Raw genomic sequence first — 15,246 nt, forward strand, 5'->3', positions numbered from 1 at the left:
TCTAAGAAAGACCTGGCCTCTGCTCCTCTCCCTATTGGGACCTGAGAGAGACCCTGTGGGCAAAGATGTGCAGGCATGTGACAGCTGCCAGACTCCTCCACCCTGGAGAAGATCTGAGAAAGGTCAAAGTCTTTCTGGTGTCTAAAAGCACGATAGAACCCTAAGAAACGCGGGCAGGGGGCAGAGCTTGGGTGTCCTGTCTCAGGCCAGGCTTCTCCCTTGGCTGCACTCCTTCCTGTGCCATGTCCACCTTTTCTGGATGGAGCACTGGAAGTATAAGGGGACTAGGGTCATGGAGCACCACATGTCCCACCAGGTAAGCACCAAGGTGATCATCCTAGGAACCCATGAGCAGGGGTGTGGTTTAGATCACAAAGCCCTGAGCAGGCAGGCACCACAGGTGCGGATTCTGAGCGGCCATCAGAGACAAGGCATGGGTTCAACTTGCCATGTTTGGAGGATCCAAGCCTGGACTGCTCTGCACTGTCCCATGTATGTTCTTGCCAACTTTGGATTACCCTCCTCCTACCCGAAAAAAAGGGGAGGGAGAAAGTAGACAGCAGGACCTGAGGCTGGTCTACCACACCACAGCCGTCCTCTTACTACTTGGGGCAAAGATGGGAAACAGCCTTTGCAGCACTCAGAAATATACATCAAGACAAATCCAGAATGGGCCCCAGCCTGCAATGCCAGCTGCTCCCTCCACTAGATAATCAGGACATTTTCCTGAATCTAATTAGGCTCCATAACTGGAAGATTTGTATGCATATGCCGGCAGAAGACAGCCCTCTAAAGAGGATCACAGGTGTCCCGAAGACAGCAACAATGTTAGGTCAAGATTGCCAGCTGCAATCTTGTCATGGCTGGAGAAGCCCCTCCCAGAATGGCAGGTACTATATGGGAGGTGTCACATTAGTCCTTTAAGCTATTCAGGAAGCCGCGATCTGAGGATCTGGGTTTGAAGCCAGCCCAGATAGGAAAGACTTATTTTCTATTCACCACCAAAAAGCCAAAAGTGGAGCTATGCCAAGTGGTAGAGCACAGCCTTCAGCAAAAAAGCTCAGGGACAGCACCCAGGCCCTGAGTTCAAGGCCGAGAAGTGAAAAAAAAAAATTTAAGAAAGCTGCACAGAGGGAGAGGAGCTGTGGCTCAAAGTGGCAAAGCACTAGCCTGAGCAAGAAAGCTCAGGGACAGGGCCTAAGCCCTGAGTTCAAGCCCCACGATTGACACCCCCCCCCAAAAAAAAAGGAAGCTAGACAGACATCACACCCTGCCTGGGATAAGACTTTTATTTTCCAAGATTTCTCAGTAGCAGAAGCCTGGGAATCTAGAAGGAAAAAGATTGTTTCTCCATGGTAGTGTAATATATGGAAATCTGCTTCACACTCAGAAGACTAAGACCAAGCACTAGGCTTTTTTACAGCACCCACTATCTGTATTGCAATAATTTCTCTTTCGGAAGAAGGCTCTGTATGTCTGAGTCTTGGCAAGGACCGCTCTCGGGTAGAGGTGGCAGCGACAGCCTGGGTGGGTAGATCTGAGCAGTACAAGGGTTTCTTCAGTGCTTAACTTAGGAGGCTGTGGCTGGTGGGGACTGAGGAGACACTGAAACACTGAAGCCGCTGCCTCCACCAGCTGATGCAAGTTTTATTGAGCAAATGTACAAACAGGACATGGAAACAAGGGTGCTGATGCTGGGATCAGGAACGTAAAATGGAATACAAAAATAAAAAGGCACTAATCTGTTAAGAAAAGACACTCAATGTATTCTAAGAATATAAGTCATTTAATACTGTTAATTTTATAGCACAAAATAAAACAAGCTATGATCCCCAAAAATAATTTTAAAAGCTTACACAGAAAATATTATTGCCTGAAGTTTATGATTTTTAAGTTACAGGTCAAAAGTTTTATGTTGTTTTAAAACACACAGTGAAGACCGTCTAGAAGCAAGGCCACTGTTCCTCCTGCAGGGACGATCCTGTCTCAGAGAACTGTCCTTCTACTCCTTTAGAATACACAACCAGCTCAGTGTCCACACTGACAGCAGTTACCAGGGTCAAGGTTCTCTGGTCCCAGAGGGTGGAGTTTGAGGCAGAGCTCAGTGGTGTCCACAGAAAGCATTAGTCTTAGGTACTGTGTTAAAACAATCAAGAACTCACTCATTTAAAGAGGTTAATGAACATAATATTAAAGGATTAAATTATAAACACCTGGCACAAAAACACATCATCCCTTTTCAAAAAATAAATGTTCATATTCCTCTGAGCAAATGTTACAAGAGCAGTGGCCGTCGTCTCGGGCCTGCCTTGTCTGTAAACAGCTGTAAAGGCCGGCACAGTGCCAGGGTGTGAAGCTCCAAGGAGGGCACAGTGGTCCTTTCCTCCTTTCCTTGAGCATAGAAGGTGTGGTCTCGGTGACCAAAATCATCCAATGGTAGCTGGTCAACGCATCCTCACTGTTAACCAGGTGGTAGCATGCAGTGCAGAAATGGCAAGGATGACTCCTATGATGGACGTTCTGCCCAGGATCAACAGGTTTTCAAACAAACTGTCAATGCCCTCAAATTCATAATTTGTTTCCTTCCCAGGTCAAAAACCATAGTGAATTGATTTGCTGTTCAAATATTTTCTACACCACAGCACAGCAGACCAAGTAGCAATGAACAATCATTAAAAAAGCAACCCCAAGATCAAATGCATACTTATTCTCTGAAGCATGGATGTTTTCTCAAGATCAGTGGAGGCTTATTTTTGTGCTTGGGCACAAAGCTGAGCTGAAGTGCTGCTTTTTTTCTTTTCTTTCACAATGTGTGTGCTGGTCGTGGGGCTTGAATTCAAGGCCTGAGTGCTGTCTCTACCACTTGAGCCACTGTTCCACTTCTAGCTTTTATTTATTTATTTGGTGGTTAATTGGAGAGAAGAGTCTCATGGACTTTTTCGGCCCAGGTTGGCTTTGAACTGTGATCCTCAATCTCAGCCTCCTGAGTGGCTAGAATTACAGGTGTGAAGTACTGGCACCTGGTACTGAAAACCAGAATTTCCTCATCTGAATAAAATCAAAGAGTTTCTACTTTTGGCACGTATTTTGAGAGTTCAGAACTCAAGACTCTCTTTGTTTTGAACTCTGAATCTCCTGAGAAGCCTCAGAGAATTCTTTATTAATTAGTCGGTTGTAGGGTTTGAACTCAGGGCCTGGGCACTGACCCTTAGCTCTTTTTGCTCAAGGCTAGAGTTCTACCACTTTGGGCCACATCTCCACTTCTAGTTCTCAGTTGGCTAACTGGAGACAAGAATCTCATGGCCTTTTCTGCCCCAGCTGGATTTGAACAACAATCCTCAGATCTCAGCCTCCTGACTAGCTAGGATTATAGGTATGAGCCACCAGACACTGGCCTGGAGAAGTAATTCTGAAATAATTAAGAATTAAACTCTAGGGGCTGGGAAGGTGGCTTAGTGGTAGAGCGCTTGCCTTGCATGCCTGAGACCCTGGGTTCGATTCCTCAGTACCACATAAGCAAAAAGAAAAAAGCCGGAAGTGGCACTGTGGCTCAAGTGGTAGAGCGCTATCCTTGAGCTGAAGAGCTGAGGGACAGTGCCCAGGCCCAGAGTTCAGGCCCCATGACCAGACCCCCCCCCCAAAAAAAAAAAAGAATTAAAGTCTAGGTTTCTGGATAGCTTTATTCTCAAGTGCTCAGCCTAGGGTGGGTTTTATAGGTCACTAGACCTAGCTGAAAAGCCATATTAACTACTCATGATGAACCAACTGCTATAATCTAAAGGAGCCAAGTTTTCAGTTATATGTGACTTCAAAAAGGCTTAAGAGCCAGGCATGGTGGCAAATGCCTTGTAACCCCAGCAGAAGCTTTAGAGCCAGCTTGAGAAACTAAGAGAGATGGTTTCATGCCTTGCATGTGAGGCTGGGGTTCAATCCCCAGTAAAAACCAAAACAAAACCAAGGATTCAGAGTCTGTGTACATATTCACCTTCTGCTAGGCATTCCACTCACTTGCAGGAAGCAATTAGGGCAGGGCTGAAGCAGGTCACTGTCTGAAAGGCACATACTGTTTGTGGTACGGCTTAGAGACTCTTCCCACTTGGGGGCTCTAGGCTGAGCCTGAATTCAGAACAAACCTTCAACTCAGCAGACCTAGCCAAAACAAAAATGGTAACTGCAAGGAACAGTGTTGTGCAGGGTGTGACTGCACTTCACTCTGCTTAAGGAAAGCTGATCTATAACTTTGTTTCAGGAAAGCTGTAGACAGTGGTTTTTTTTCAATGATTATTTTGTCACAGGTACACTCAAGATTCTGTAAATATGGCAGTCATCAGCTTAGTGGAATAGTGACGTAAAAGGAAATCAATAAAAGTAATGGAAAAAGTAATGTAATAGGTATTTTGCTGGTTATGTCACTACAATATATTGCTCTAAACCTTTAAAAAAAAACAATCCAAGAACCTCCAGAGAAAGTGCCATAGTTAACAACAACAGGTGCTTTGTAAATGCTAGAGCTATTCACTCGGTCACTGCTACATTTCTAGGTCTGCTGTATTCACTCTGAGTAGAAGCTTGATGTCAGGGTTCAGATGAGCAGATTGCACTGCATAAAGATTCCAAAATGAGTCTGCTGGGTCCAGACTTGAGGGATTGAGGGACTAGTCACATATTTGCACCAATGGACTTATATAAATAGATCTCTTTTAGCTAACAAGAAAACACTTAAACATCAACAAACCTACAAATGGTTAACAGTAACTTGTTTTAGGGTTTCCCCTAGTCACTATAATATTAGTCTAGAACTCAAGTGCATGAACCAAATTCCATAGCTACTATTTCCTTTGCTTAGGACCATCACAGATGCTTAAGACTGTGGAGGCAGCAACAGACATATTTTTCTGGCAGCCTGGGGAAGGTTGGCCTGGGCAAGGAGATTCATGAGTTGGTTTCAATGAGTAGAATTAATGAATTAATCAATTTTTATTTTTTTTGTCAATCCTGGGACTTGAACTTGGGCCTTGGGCAATGTCTCTGAGCTCTTTGGCTCAAGGCTAGCACTCTACCACTCTGAGCCACACCACTACTTCTGGTTTTCTGGTGATTAACTAGAGATAAGTCTCACAGACCTTTTCTGTCCTGGCTGGCTTTGAATTGTGATCCCCAGATCTAGCCTTCTGGGTAGCTAACATTACAAGCATGAACCACCAGTGACCGGCTAATGAGTAGAATTTGATAATGCAATATAGTGACACTTTGGTGAACCCAGTAATTCTATGAACCACTTCCATTTTTAAGGAAATATAAGTCCTTAAAGGGATGCTTTCACAGAAAAGCTGTCAGAAAACTGGTTAAGTGATCCACCCTTCATTGCTCCTATCACTGGTGAACAAAGTAAGCAGAGGTTTCCCCAAATCATCGTCCATTCTGATGCTTTTGGGAACAAAGTAATCCAAGAGGCTGTGTACCCAGCATGGCACACCATGACTACTGATTGTGTGTGTTTGTGTTGTTTGCTATGTGGCAAAACAAGGTACTGTTGGCAACCAAGACTAATAAATGCCTCCACTTCAGGGTTGTTCTCTTCATATTCCTTTAGTTACAGCAGCTTCTAGTTAGAAGCTCAGAGGCACATATTATTCCTTGGACTATCACAAAAAATCCAACCCGCTACTTAAAAATCTGTTCAAGACACAAGTCTAACTAATTAGTCTTCCAAAACCAAACCAAAAGAAAACAAAAGGAGAGCCAGATTTGGGGGTTTCAGGACAGAATTCTCTCTTAAAGTTCACTTCCTGTTGTCCACAGAAAAACAAGTTGGCAGTGGAGCCACTGCTTTGTGGAACAGCAACACGCAGGATCTCACCATGGCCTCAAGCTTTTCTATGACAGAAATGACAGAACCAGTCCCAAGTACAAACAGGGCAGTGATGAGAAGACGTTCCATGTCTACTTCTCTCCACTTGTGTGCTTCCACCAGTATTTCCAGTTTATGATTCAAAAGAACTCTAAAATTGGCTACTCTTCAACAAGACTACTATGATACAAATGCCAGGAGGCAGCCACTGTGTGCATTCCAAATGTGTATGAGAGACCGCCAGTCTGCAGAAAGCTGGACTTCGGTCAGCAATGCAGTGTAACTTCCCTATGAGAGAGAACACTTTCCCACTTCAAAGGAGACTATGACAGGCAGAATGATGAAGCAGCAGGGAACAAGGCAACAGCAATCACTCGTTCTCATCTGGGTTTTGAGGGTCAATGATTTTGACATGGGTAAAAGGGAAAAGCCCTTTACGCCCATTCACTTCACCTTCCCACTGGCCATTTATATTCATTCTTGTGACTTTCACAATGTCACCCACCTGTAGGGAAGAAGAAAGAAGAGAAAGTTAGTGCTGAAAAAAGAAAAAAAAATGTTTATATTAGGCAGGTGCCAGTGGCTCATGCCTGTAATCTTAGCTACTCAGAGGCTGAGGCTAAGATCTGAGGATTGTGGTTCAAAGCCTGCACAGGCAGGAAAGTCTGTGACATTCTTATCTCCAATTAACCACCAGAAAACTAGAAGTGGTGCTGTGGGTTAAAGTGGTAGAGAGCTAGTAGCCCTGAGCCTTTGAAAAAGCTCAGAGACAGTACTTAGGCTGAGTTCAAGCCCCACGAGCAGTACCCCCTCCCCCAAGTTTATATTAAATCACCAGCACTATGGAATCCAAATAAACTTATTTTTTTTCAAGACCCATACATTTTTTCACAGTGCTTATGCTTATATCTAAAAATCAAGTTGTGCCAAAGACACAGAGTGTTACCAATATACCTAGTGTACTTCTCAGTTGGCAAGAATGAATGCCAAGAAAAGTAGTTTCTGAGCACACACACATTGGGTACTAAGCTGATAGTAGAGATGAACACTTGACTCTTGATAATTGTGTGTGTGTGTACGTGTGTGTGTGTGTGCCAGTCCCGGGGCTTGAACTCAGGGCCTGGGAACTGTCCTTGAGCTTCTTTTGCTCAAGGCTAGTGTTTTACCACTTGAATTGCAGGGCCACTTATGGCTTTTTCTGTTTATATGGTACTGATTAATCCAACCCAGGGCTTCATACATGCTAGGCAAGCACTCTACCACTAAGCCACATTCTCAGCCCACTCCCATCTTTTTATATGATATGATTTGACTTAAACAATTGTCAGGGCTGGAAGTGCTGTTGTGGCTCAAGTAGTAGTAGAGTGCTGCCTTGAACAAAAGCAGCTCAGGGACAGTGCCCAGGCCCTGACTTCAAGCCCCAGGACTGGCAAAAAAAAAAGATGGGAGGAAGTTGGATATAGTGATACAAGCCTATAATCCCAATACTGGGGATACAGCAGTGGGATACAAAGTATTGGTACTGGTGGCTCAAACCTGCTATATCACAGCTACTCAGAAGGCTGAGATATGAAGGTTGAGGCTTAAAGACAGCTTGGACAGAAAAATCTGTGACAAGCCGGGTGCTGGTGGTTCACACTTTTAATCCTAGCTACTCTGGAGGCCGAGATATGGTAATCATGGTTCAAAGCCAGCCTAAGCAGCAAAGTCCATGAGACTCTTTATCTCCAATAAACCACAGAAAAACAGAAGGGTACAGTGCTAGCCTTAAGCTGAATAGCTGAGGGACAGCACCTAGGCCCAGAGTTCAAGCCCCAACCAAAAAACAAAACAAAACAAAACAAAAACAAAAAACAGAAGTGGGCTGGGAAGGTGGCTCAGTGGTAGAGGGCTTGCCTTGCATGCCTGAGGCCCTGGGTTCCATTCCTCAGCACCACATAAGCAGAAAAAAAAGAAAGCCGGAAGTGGCATTGTGGCTCAAGCGGTATAGCGCTAGCCTTGAGCTGAAGAGCTGAGGGACAGCGCCCAGGCCCAGAGTTCAAGCCCCATGACTAACAAAAAAAAAAAAAAAAGAGAACTCAAAGACAGTGCCCAGGCCAAGTTCAGGACTCATAACTGACCCTCCATCCCAAAGATGTTAAAACTCACATTCCAGGCTTTTGCTTGAAACATACTACAAATTGGTATTAAGAAACCCTGGACCTCAGTTTTTTCACTTGAAGAAATTTAAGTCCCTGAACAAAGCCAAACAAGTCCTAAAGACTATCAAACTTCCTTATAAAACTTCACATAAGCAGGTGGTGGTGGCTCACACCTGTAATCTTAGCTACTCAAGAGGCTGAGATCTGAGGATTGTAGTTCCAAGCCAGCCTGGACAGAAAAGTCCCCATGACTCCAAAAATCTACTCCAAAAAACCTGGAAGTGGTGCTGTGGCTCAAGTACGCTAGCACAAAGAGGCTCAAGGATAGCCATCCAGGCCCTGAGTTCAAGTCCCAGGACTGGCAAAAACAAAAATAAAAAACAAAAACACTTTATAGCCCATCAGCACATGAAGGCAGCTGTAACAACTGCAATGGAGTTATTAGTTTAGCTCAGAGCCCTGGGCTATGCTCTATATTGTGTAGTTAGAATATAAATAAGACAAAAATATAGGCAAAAGTTTATAACCTCTTGACCACCTAATTGGACTATATAAAACAGATACATAGGAAATCATGTGATGGTACACAACCATATTTCCAGTAGTGGAAAGGCTGAGGCAAGAGGATAATGCGTTTGAGGCCAGCCTGGGTTACATGAAGAAACTGCATTAAAAAAAAATAAAAAATAAAAACAGGCATGTGTTGAATACAGGTTACCCATGCCTGTAACCCTAGCTGCTCAGGAGGCTGAGATTAGAAAATCATGGTTTGAATTCAGCCCCAGCAGAAAAGTCCTCAAGATTCCACTTCCAATTAACCAGCAAAAAGCCAGGGTAAATGTGTGGCTCAAGTGGCAGAAAACCAGCAAGTGAGTAAGCAAGCAAAGTGAGAGTGTGAGGTACTAAGATCCAGCCCTGGTAACAGTACACATAACAACCCTAAAAGGTATGAGATAGCAAAAGTTCATGCTGTAAACTTTGGATTGTGTTAGAACAATAAACTGGCTACATGACTGAAGTAACTGCTCTAAGTCTCAGTTTCCTTCTGTCTTTGGAAGGTTCTTAGAATAAGTAAACATATACAGGACTGCCGGGCGCTGGTGGCCCACACCTGTAATCCTAGCTACTCAGGAGGCTGAGATCTGAGGATCACAGTTCAAAGCCAGCCCGGGCAGGAGACACCGTGAGACTCTTATCTCCAATAAACCACCAGAAAACCGGAAGTGGCGCTGTAGCTCAAGTGGTAGAGCGCTCGCCTTGAGCTGAAGAGCTGAGGGACAGCGCCCAGGCCCAGAGTTCAAGCCCCACGACCGACAAAAAAAATAAATAAATAAAATAAAACATATACAGGACTGTAGGCCAAAAGGCTCGGGAAGTACATGAGAGGTTGTTACTTGTAAAATCCCTAAGTGGAGTCCAATCCCTACTTCATCACTGCTGCCTCTGGTTTCTAGGGAAAAGTTGGGAGTGGCATGGAGAAACATGGCACTGCATTAACTAATGGGTTTTCAATCTTGTTGTTGTTGTTGGTTGTGGGGTTGAATTCAGGTCCTGGATGCTGTTCACTTAAGGCTAGTGTTCTACTTTGAGTCACTGTATAGACTGGTTTTCTGGTGGTTAACTGGAGGTAAGAGTCTCACAGACTTTACTGCCTGGACTGGCTTCAAACTTCGATCTTCAAATCTCAGCCTCCGGAGGAGCTAGGATTATTATCAGGCATGTGCCACCGGTACCTGGTAGGTCAATTCTTATCCTCTAGGAATTTCCATCTTTTTTGCAAGTTAGACAACAATCCACAGTATAGTCTTGGCAGATAACAATATACTACAAAAAGTAGCAAGTGGCAGAAAACCAGTACTGAATTAATATTGTAGTAAACTTGAGTAAGAAGTGATTTCCTCCACAGAAGAAACTTGAACTTACAGAGGTGAATCTAAGAGCAGCCTAGGAAGAAGAGAAGTCACTTAACACTAACACTTCATTTTTGCCTTTTAGGAATTACCTTGGGCTGGATCTCTCTGCTGTGATCATGAAGAAAAGGCACTAGACCAAAATAGAGAAATGATACATGGAGGGCTGAGAAGGTGGCTCAGTGGTAATATGCTTGCCTTGTATATATGAGGCCCTGGGTAAGACTCCTCAGCACCACATAAACAGAAAAAACTGGAAGTGGCACTGTGGCTCAAGTAGTAGAGTGTTAGCCTTCAGCTGAAGAGCTAAGAGACAGCACTGAGGCCCAGAGTTCAAGCCCCATGACTGACTAAAATAAAATAAAGTAAAATAGACTAATAGCAGCAGCTCAGTCCAGGAAGCTATTATCCCCAGAAGATAGTCACTCCCAAAGTCAGTATCTGCTATCAATTTAGATTTTAAAACCATGTATGGATTCAACATCTGGAACAGAAGAATGCTCACTTGTGCATCAGACCATTTTTAATAGAGCCAAGAGGTTTGTCTGGCAACTTTTTTCTAGGGCAGGCACATTTGGTAGCACTCATTAATCTGACCAAAACGTCCTTCCAGGCTGGGCACTGGTGGCTCATGCCTATAATCCTAGTTACTCAGGAGGCTGAGATCTGAGGATCCCAGTTCAAAGCTAGCCAGGGCAAATTCCAGATTCTTATCTCCAACCATCTTGAAAAAAGCTCAAAACAGAGGTGTAACTCAGTGGTACAGTGTTAACTTTAAGGAAAAAAGCTAAGCAAGAGTATGAGTTCAAGCTTCAGTACCAACACACACACACAGAAAGAAAAAAAAAAAAAAGAGGGGCTGGGAAGGTGGCTCAGTGGTAGAGCGCTTGCCTTGCACGCATGAGGCCCTAGGTTCGATTCCCCAGTACCACATAAGCAAAAAGAAAAAAAGCCGGAAGTGGCGCTGTGGCTCAAGTGGTAGAGTGCTAGCCTTGAGCTGAAGAGCTGAGGGACAGCACCCAGGGGCAGAGTTCAAGCCCCACGACCGGACCCCCCCCCCAAAAAAAAAGAAAGAAAGAAAGAAACAAAGCCAGCTGGGGCAAGAAAGTCTATGAGACCTTTACCTCAAATTAACCACAAGAAATGTGGAAGTGGAGCTGTGGTTCAAAGTGGCAGAGTGCTAGTCTTGAGAAAAAGAGCTCAGGGACAGCACCCAGGCCCCAAGTTCAAGCCCCACAACCAACCGCCCCCTCCCCCCCCCAAAAGGAGCTTCTATACCTTTAAAGAAAAAAAGAACTGTGTGTGTGTGTGTGTCCGTGCGCGCGTGCACATGTGAAATACTGGGGCTTATTACCTTTTGCTCAAGGCTAATACTCTACACTATGTGAATCTCATGGACTTTTCTGTCCAGGTTGGCATGGAAAAGTGATCCTCAGATATCAGCCACCCACGTAGCTAGGATTACAGATGAGCCACTAGCACCCAGATTAAGAAGTTTTTTATTAGCTAGGCGCAGGTGGCTCATGCCTGCAATCCAAGCTACTCAATAGGCTGAGATCTAAGGAGCTCAGTTTGAAGCCAGCCTGGGCAGGAATACTCCATGAGATTTTCTTTTTTTTGGGGTCCGGTCGTGGGGCCTGAACTCTGGGCCTGGGCGCTGTCCCTCAGCTCTTCAGCTCAAGGCTAGCGCTCTACCACTTTAGCCACAGCGACACTTCCTGCTTTTTTCTTTTTGCTTATGTGGTGCTGAGGAATCGAACCCAGGGCCTCAAGCATGCAAGGCAAGCGCTCTACCACTGAGCCACCTTCCCAGCCCCACTCCATGAGATTTTTTACCCCAAATTACCCCAAAAGCCAGAAGTGGTGCTGTGCTCAGTGGTAGAGCACTTGCCTTGAGCAAAAGCAGCTTGGGGACAGCACTTAGGCTGTCAGCCCCAAAACTGTTTAAAAAAAAAAAAAAGCCAGGTGCTGGTGGCTCACACCTGTAATACTAGCTACTCAGGAGGCTGAGATCTAGGATCCAGGTTCAAAGCCAGCCTGGGCAGGAAAGTCCGTGAGACTCTTATCTCCAATAATCCACCAGAAAACTGGAAGTGGTGCTGTGATTCAGGCCATAGAGTGCTAGCTTTGAGCTGAAGAGCATAATGACAGCACCCAAGCCCAGAGTAGAAGCCCCACGACCAACCAAAAAAAAGAAAAAGAATCTCACAGCCTTTCTTGCTTGGGTTGTTTCAAACCACCCAAACCTCAACCTCCTGAGTAGCTAGGATTACAGGTTACCAGTGCCCGGCTTCAAACTTCCAATTCTAAATGTATAAAATGAGGCTGGGAGCATTTGTTCCATAGAGCAGGATTAAAAAACAAAAAATAGTGAAGCCCAGCAATTACCATATCTAGAAGACTGGAAAAATGACCTTGCCTGAAACCAGTAAAGCCCCAATTTCCAAGTCTTTTCATTTAATTAAAAAAGAAAAAATAGCCAGGTGTCAGTGGCTCATGCCACTGTTAATGTGGACCTGTAGGTCCAGGAGTAGCGTGAGCGTGTGCGCGGGCATGCGCACACACATGCAGACACACACACCCTTCCTTTACAAATAATTATTTCTGATTCATGTCCAATAACATGATATGCTAGAAGGAATGTTAGAGGGAAAAAAAAGAACCTTCCAGGCATGTTGGCAGTGCCTGTAATTCAAACTACTTGAAAAGATAAAAGAGAACCTTTCTAAAAAGTAATGTACTTTCTTTTTGCTGGTTTTGGGGCTTAAACTTAGGGCTCCGCAATGTCCCTGAGCTTTTGTGCTCAAGGTTAATGCTCTACTACTTTGAGTCACATTGCCATTCCCAGCTTTTTGCTAGTTAACTGGGATAACAGTTTCACAAAGCTGGGTGCTAGTGGCTTACACCTGCAATCCTAGCTACTCCGGAGACTGAAATCTGAGAATCACAGTTCAAAGCCAGCCCAGGCAGAAAAGTCCCCATGAGACTCTTATTTCCAATTAACCACCAGAAAAATGGAAGTGAAGCTATGGCTCAAAGTGGTAGAGTACAGCCTTGAGTGAAAGAGCTCAGGAACAGCGCCCAGGCCCTGAGTTCAAGCCCCATGACTGACCAAAAAAAAAAAAAAAAAAGGTCTCACAAACTTTTGTATGCTGGCTGGCTTTGAACTGCATTAATTGGAGATAAGAGTCTCTCTCGCCTTTGCTCCTCGGGCTAGCTTTGAACCGTGATCCTTAGATCTCAGCCTTCTGAGTAGCTAGGATTACAGGTGTGAGCCACCCGCACCCAGGGAGACTCTTATGTCTAATAAACTATGTTAAAAAGCTGGAAGTGGTGCTGTGGCTCAAGTGGTAGAGCACTAGCCTTGAGCACAAAGAGGCTCAGGGACAGCACTCAGGCCCTGAAAGAAGAAAAGTTAGAAGATCAAGAAGATCATGGTTCAAGGCCAGACTAAGCCAAAAATAAATAAATAAACAAAATGGGTATGTCAGTAAACACCTGCAATACTAACTATACAGGAGGCCATAGACAGGGGGACTGTTGCCTGAGACTGCTCTGCAAAACACTACCTGAAATATAACTAAAACAAAAAGGGCTCAAATGGCAGTGTGCCTGCCTAGCAAGTATGGATACAGAGTTTAAACCCCAGTATTTCCAAACAATTAAACAAACAAAATACCCAACAAAGGATGAGTGGATCAAGAAAATGTGGTATGTAGGGGTTGGGAAGGTGGCTCAGTGGTAGAACGCTTGCCATGCATGCATGAGGCCTGGGTTTGATTCCTCAGCACCATATAAGCAAAAAGAAAAAAGCCGGAAGTGGCGCTGTGGCTCAAATGGTAGAGCGCTAGCCTTGAGCTGAAGAGCTGAGGGACAGCACCAAGGCCCAGAGTTCAGGCCCCACGACCGGATCCAAAAAAAAAAATATATGTATATACAATGGAATTTTATTTATCCCATCCATTTGCAGGGAAATAGATGGACCTAGAAAAAATTACGTTAAATGAAGTCTAAATACAGACACACTAACATACACAGGGTTTTATGCATATACACCCCAAAAAACTAATTAAAGTACACTTGGAAGAGAGAGAGTCCAATGGTGTAACTCTTGAACAACTAAGAACTGTTTACCAAAATGAATACCAGGAAGCAGAAACATGTTAGGGAGCAGGCAATGAGGAAAGGCACATGAATGGAGGAAAGGGAAGAAAATGTAGTTATTATAGTCAATGTACTTTATGTAATTGAACTACATAAGAAGAGGAGGGACAAAGAGGGGAAAATGGGGGAGAATGATGGAAGAGATGACATTGATCAAGATGAATTATAGTCATAATCTGACTTACAGACTTGTAATCTCTTTATACAACTACTTCATGCCTAAAATGAAGGTAATGTAAATTTTTTTTTCATCTCCTCAGCTTAACTCCTGTGATACAACAAAAAGCTACTTCCCCTATTTTGCCTCTTGCCACTTTTGCTTGGGCCAGATATGCCACCAAGTATGTTCAACTACTCACCTACCTACCATTACAGCGGAGTCAATCTCCTTCATGCAAATTCTTCTGATATTTTACCCAGCTACCTTCTACTTACTCATCCCTCAAAATTCTTGTCAAGATGGGCTGGGAAGGTGGCTCAGTGGTAGAGCGCTTGCCTTGCATGCATGAGGCCCTGGGTTCGATTCCTCAGCACCACATAAGCAAGCAGGAAGTGGCACTGTGGCTCAAGTGGTAGAGCGCTAGCCCTGAGCTGAAGAGCTGAGGGACAGCGCCCAGACCCAGAGTTCAGGACCCATGACAAGACCCACCCCCCCCAAAAAAAAATTCTTGTCAAGATGACCTCCACTAGGCAGCCTTCCTAGACCAACAGTTACTTATACCACCATCCCAACTCATCCTCGTAGTCACACTGCTAGTTTCATGTTAGCTACATGAATACATAATCAATGAAGTCTTGTGCCAACTCTGACATCAATTCTGGTTGAGTCTGGTTGTTTTTTTGGTTAGGCTCAGAAGACTCAAGTAACCTGGACACAAATAAAAAGGACACAAATAAAAAGGACTTAAACATAGGTCCATGCTATTTTCCTAACCATCTTGCTTCTCCAGTGTCAGAATATAATTCTGACTACAGGTATTATTATTTTTTTTTTTTTGCCGGTCATGGGGCCTGAACTCTGGGTCTGGGCGCTGTCCCTCAGCTCTTCAGCTCAAGGCTAGCACTCTACCACTGGAGCCATAGCGCCACTTCTGGCTTTTTTTGTTTATGTGGTGCTGGGGAATCGAACCCAGGGCCTCATGCTTGCAAGGCATGCACTCTATCGCTGAGCCACCTTCCC

General features: G+C 44.4%; 1 protein-coding gene across 1 annotated transcript in view; it reads right to left on the reverse strand.

The window, feature by feature from the left end:
• Positions 1-5,142: 5,142 nt before the first annotated feature.
• Crkl (v-crk avian sarcoma virus CT10 oncogene homolog-like) overlaps positions 5,143-15,246 on the reverse strand; it is a 34,667-nt gene continuing 24,563 nt past the window's right edge. The window contains exon 3 of the mRNA XM_013031497.1: positions 5,143-6,356. Within this exon, the coding sequence (XP_012886951.1) occupies positions 6,222-6,356 (135 nt within the window). The 3' untranslated portion in view covers positions 5,143-6,221. The remainder of the gene's footprint in view (positions 6,357-15,246) is intronic.

The sequence above is a fragment of the Dipodomys ordii genome, unplaced genomic scaffold (assembly GCF_000151885.1).
Source record: "Dipodomys ordii isolate 6190 unplaced genomic scaffold, Dord_2.0 Scaffold141, whole genome shotgun sequence".
Classification (NCBI taxonomy): Eukaryota; Metazoa; Chordata; class Mammalia; order Rodentia; family Heteromyidae; genus Dipodomys; species Dipodomys ordii.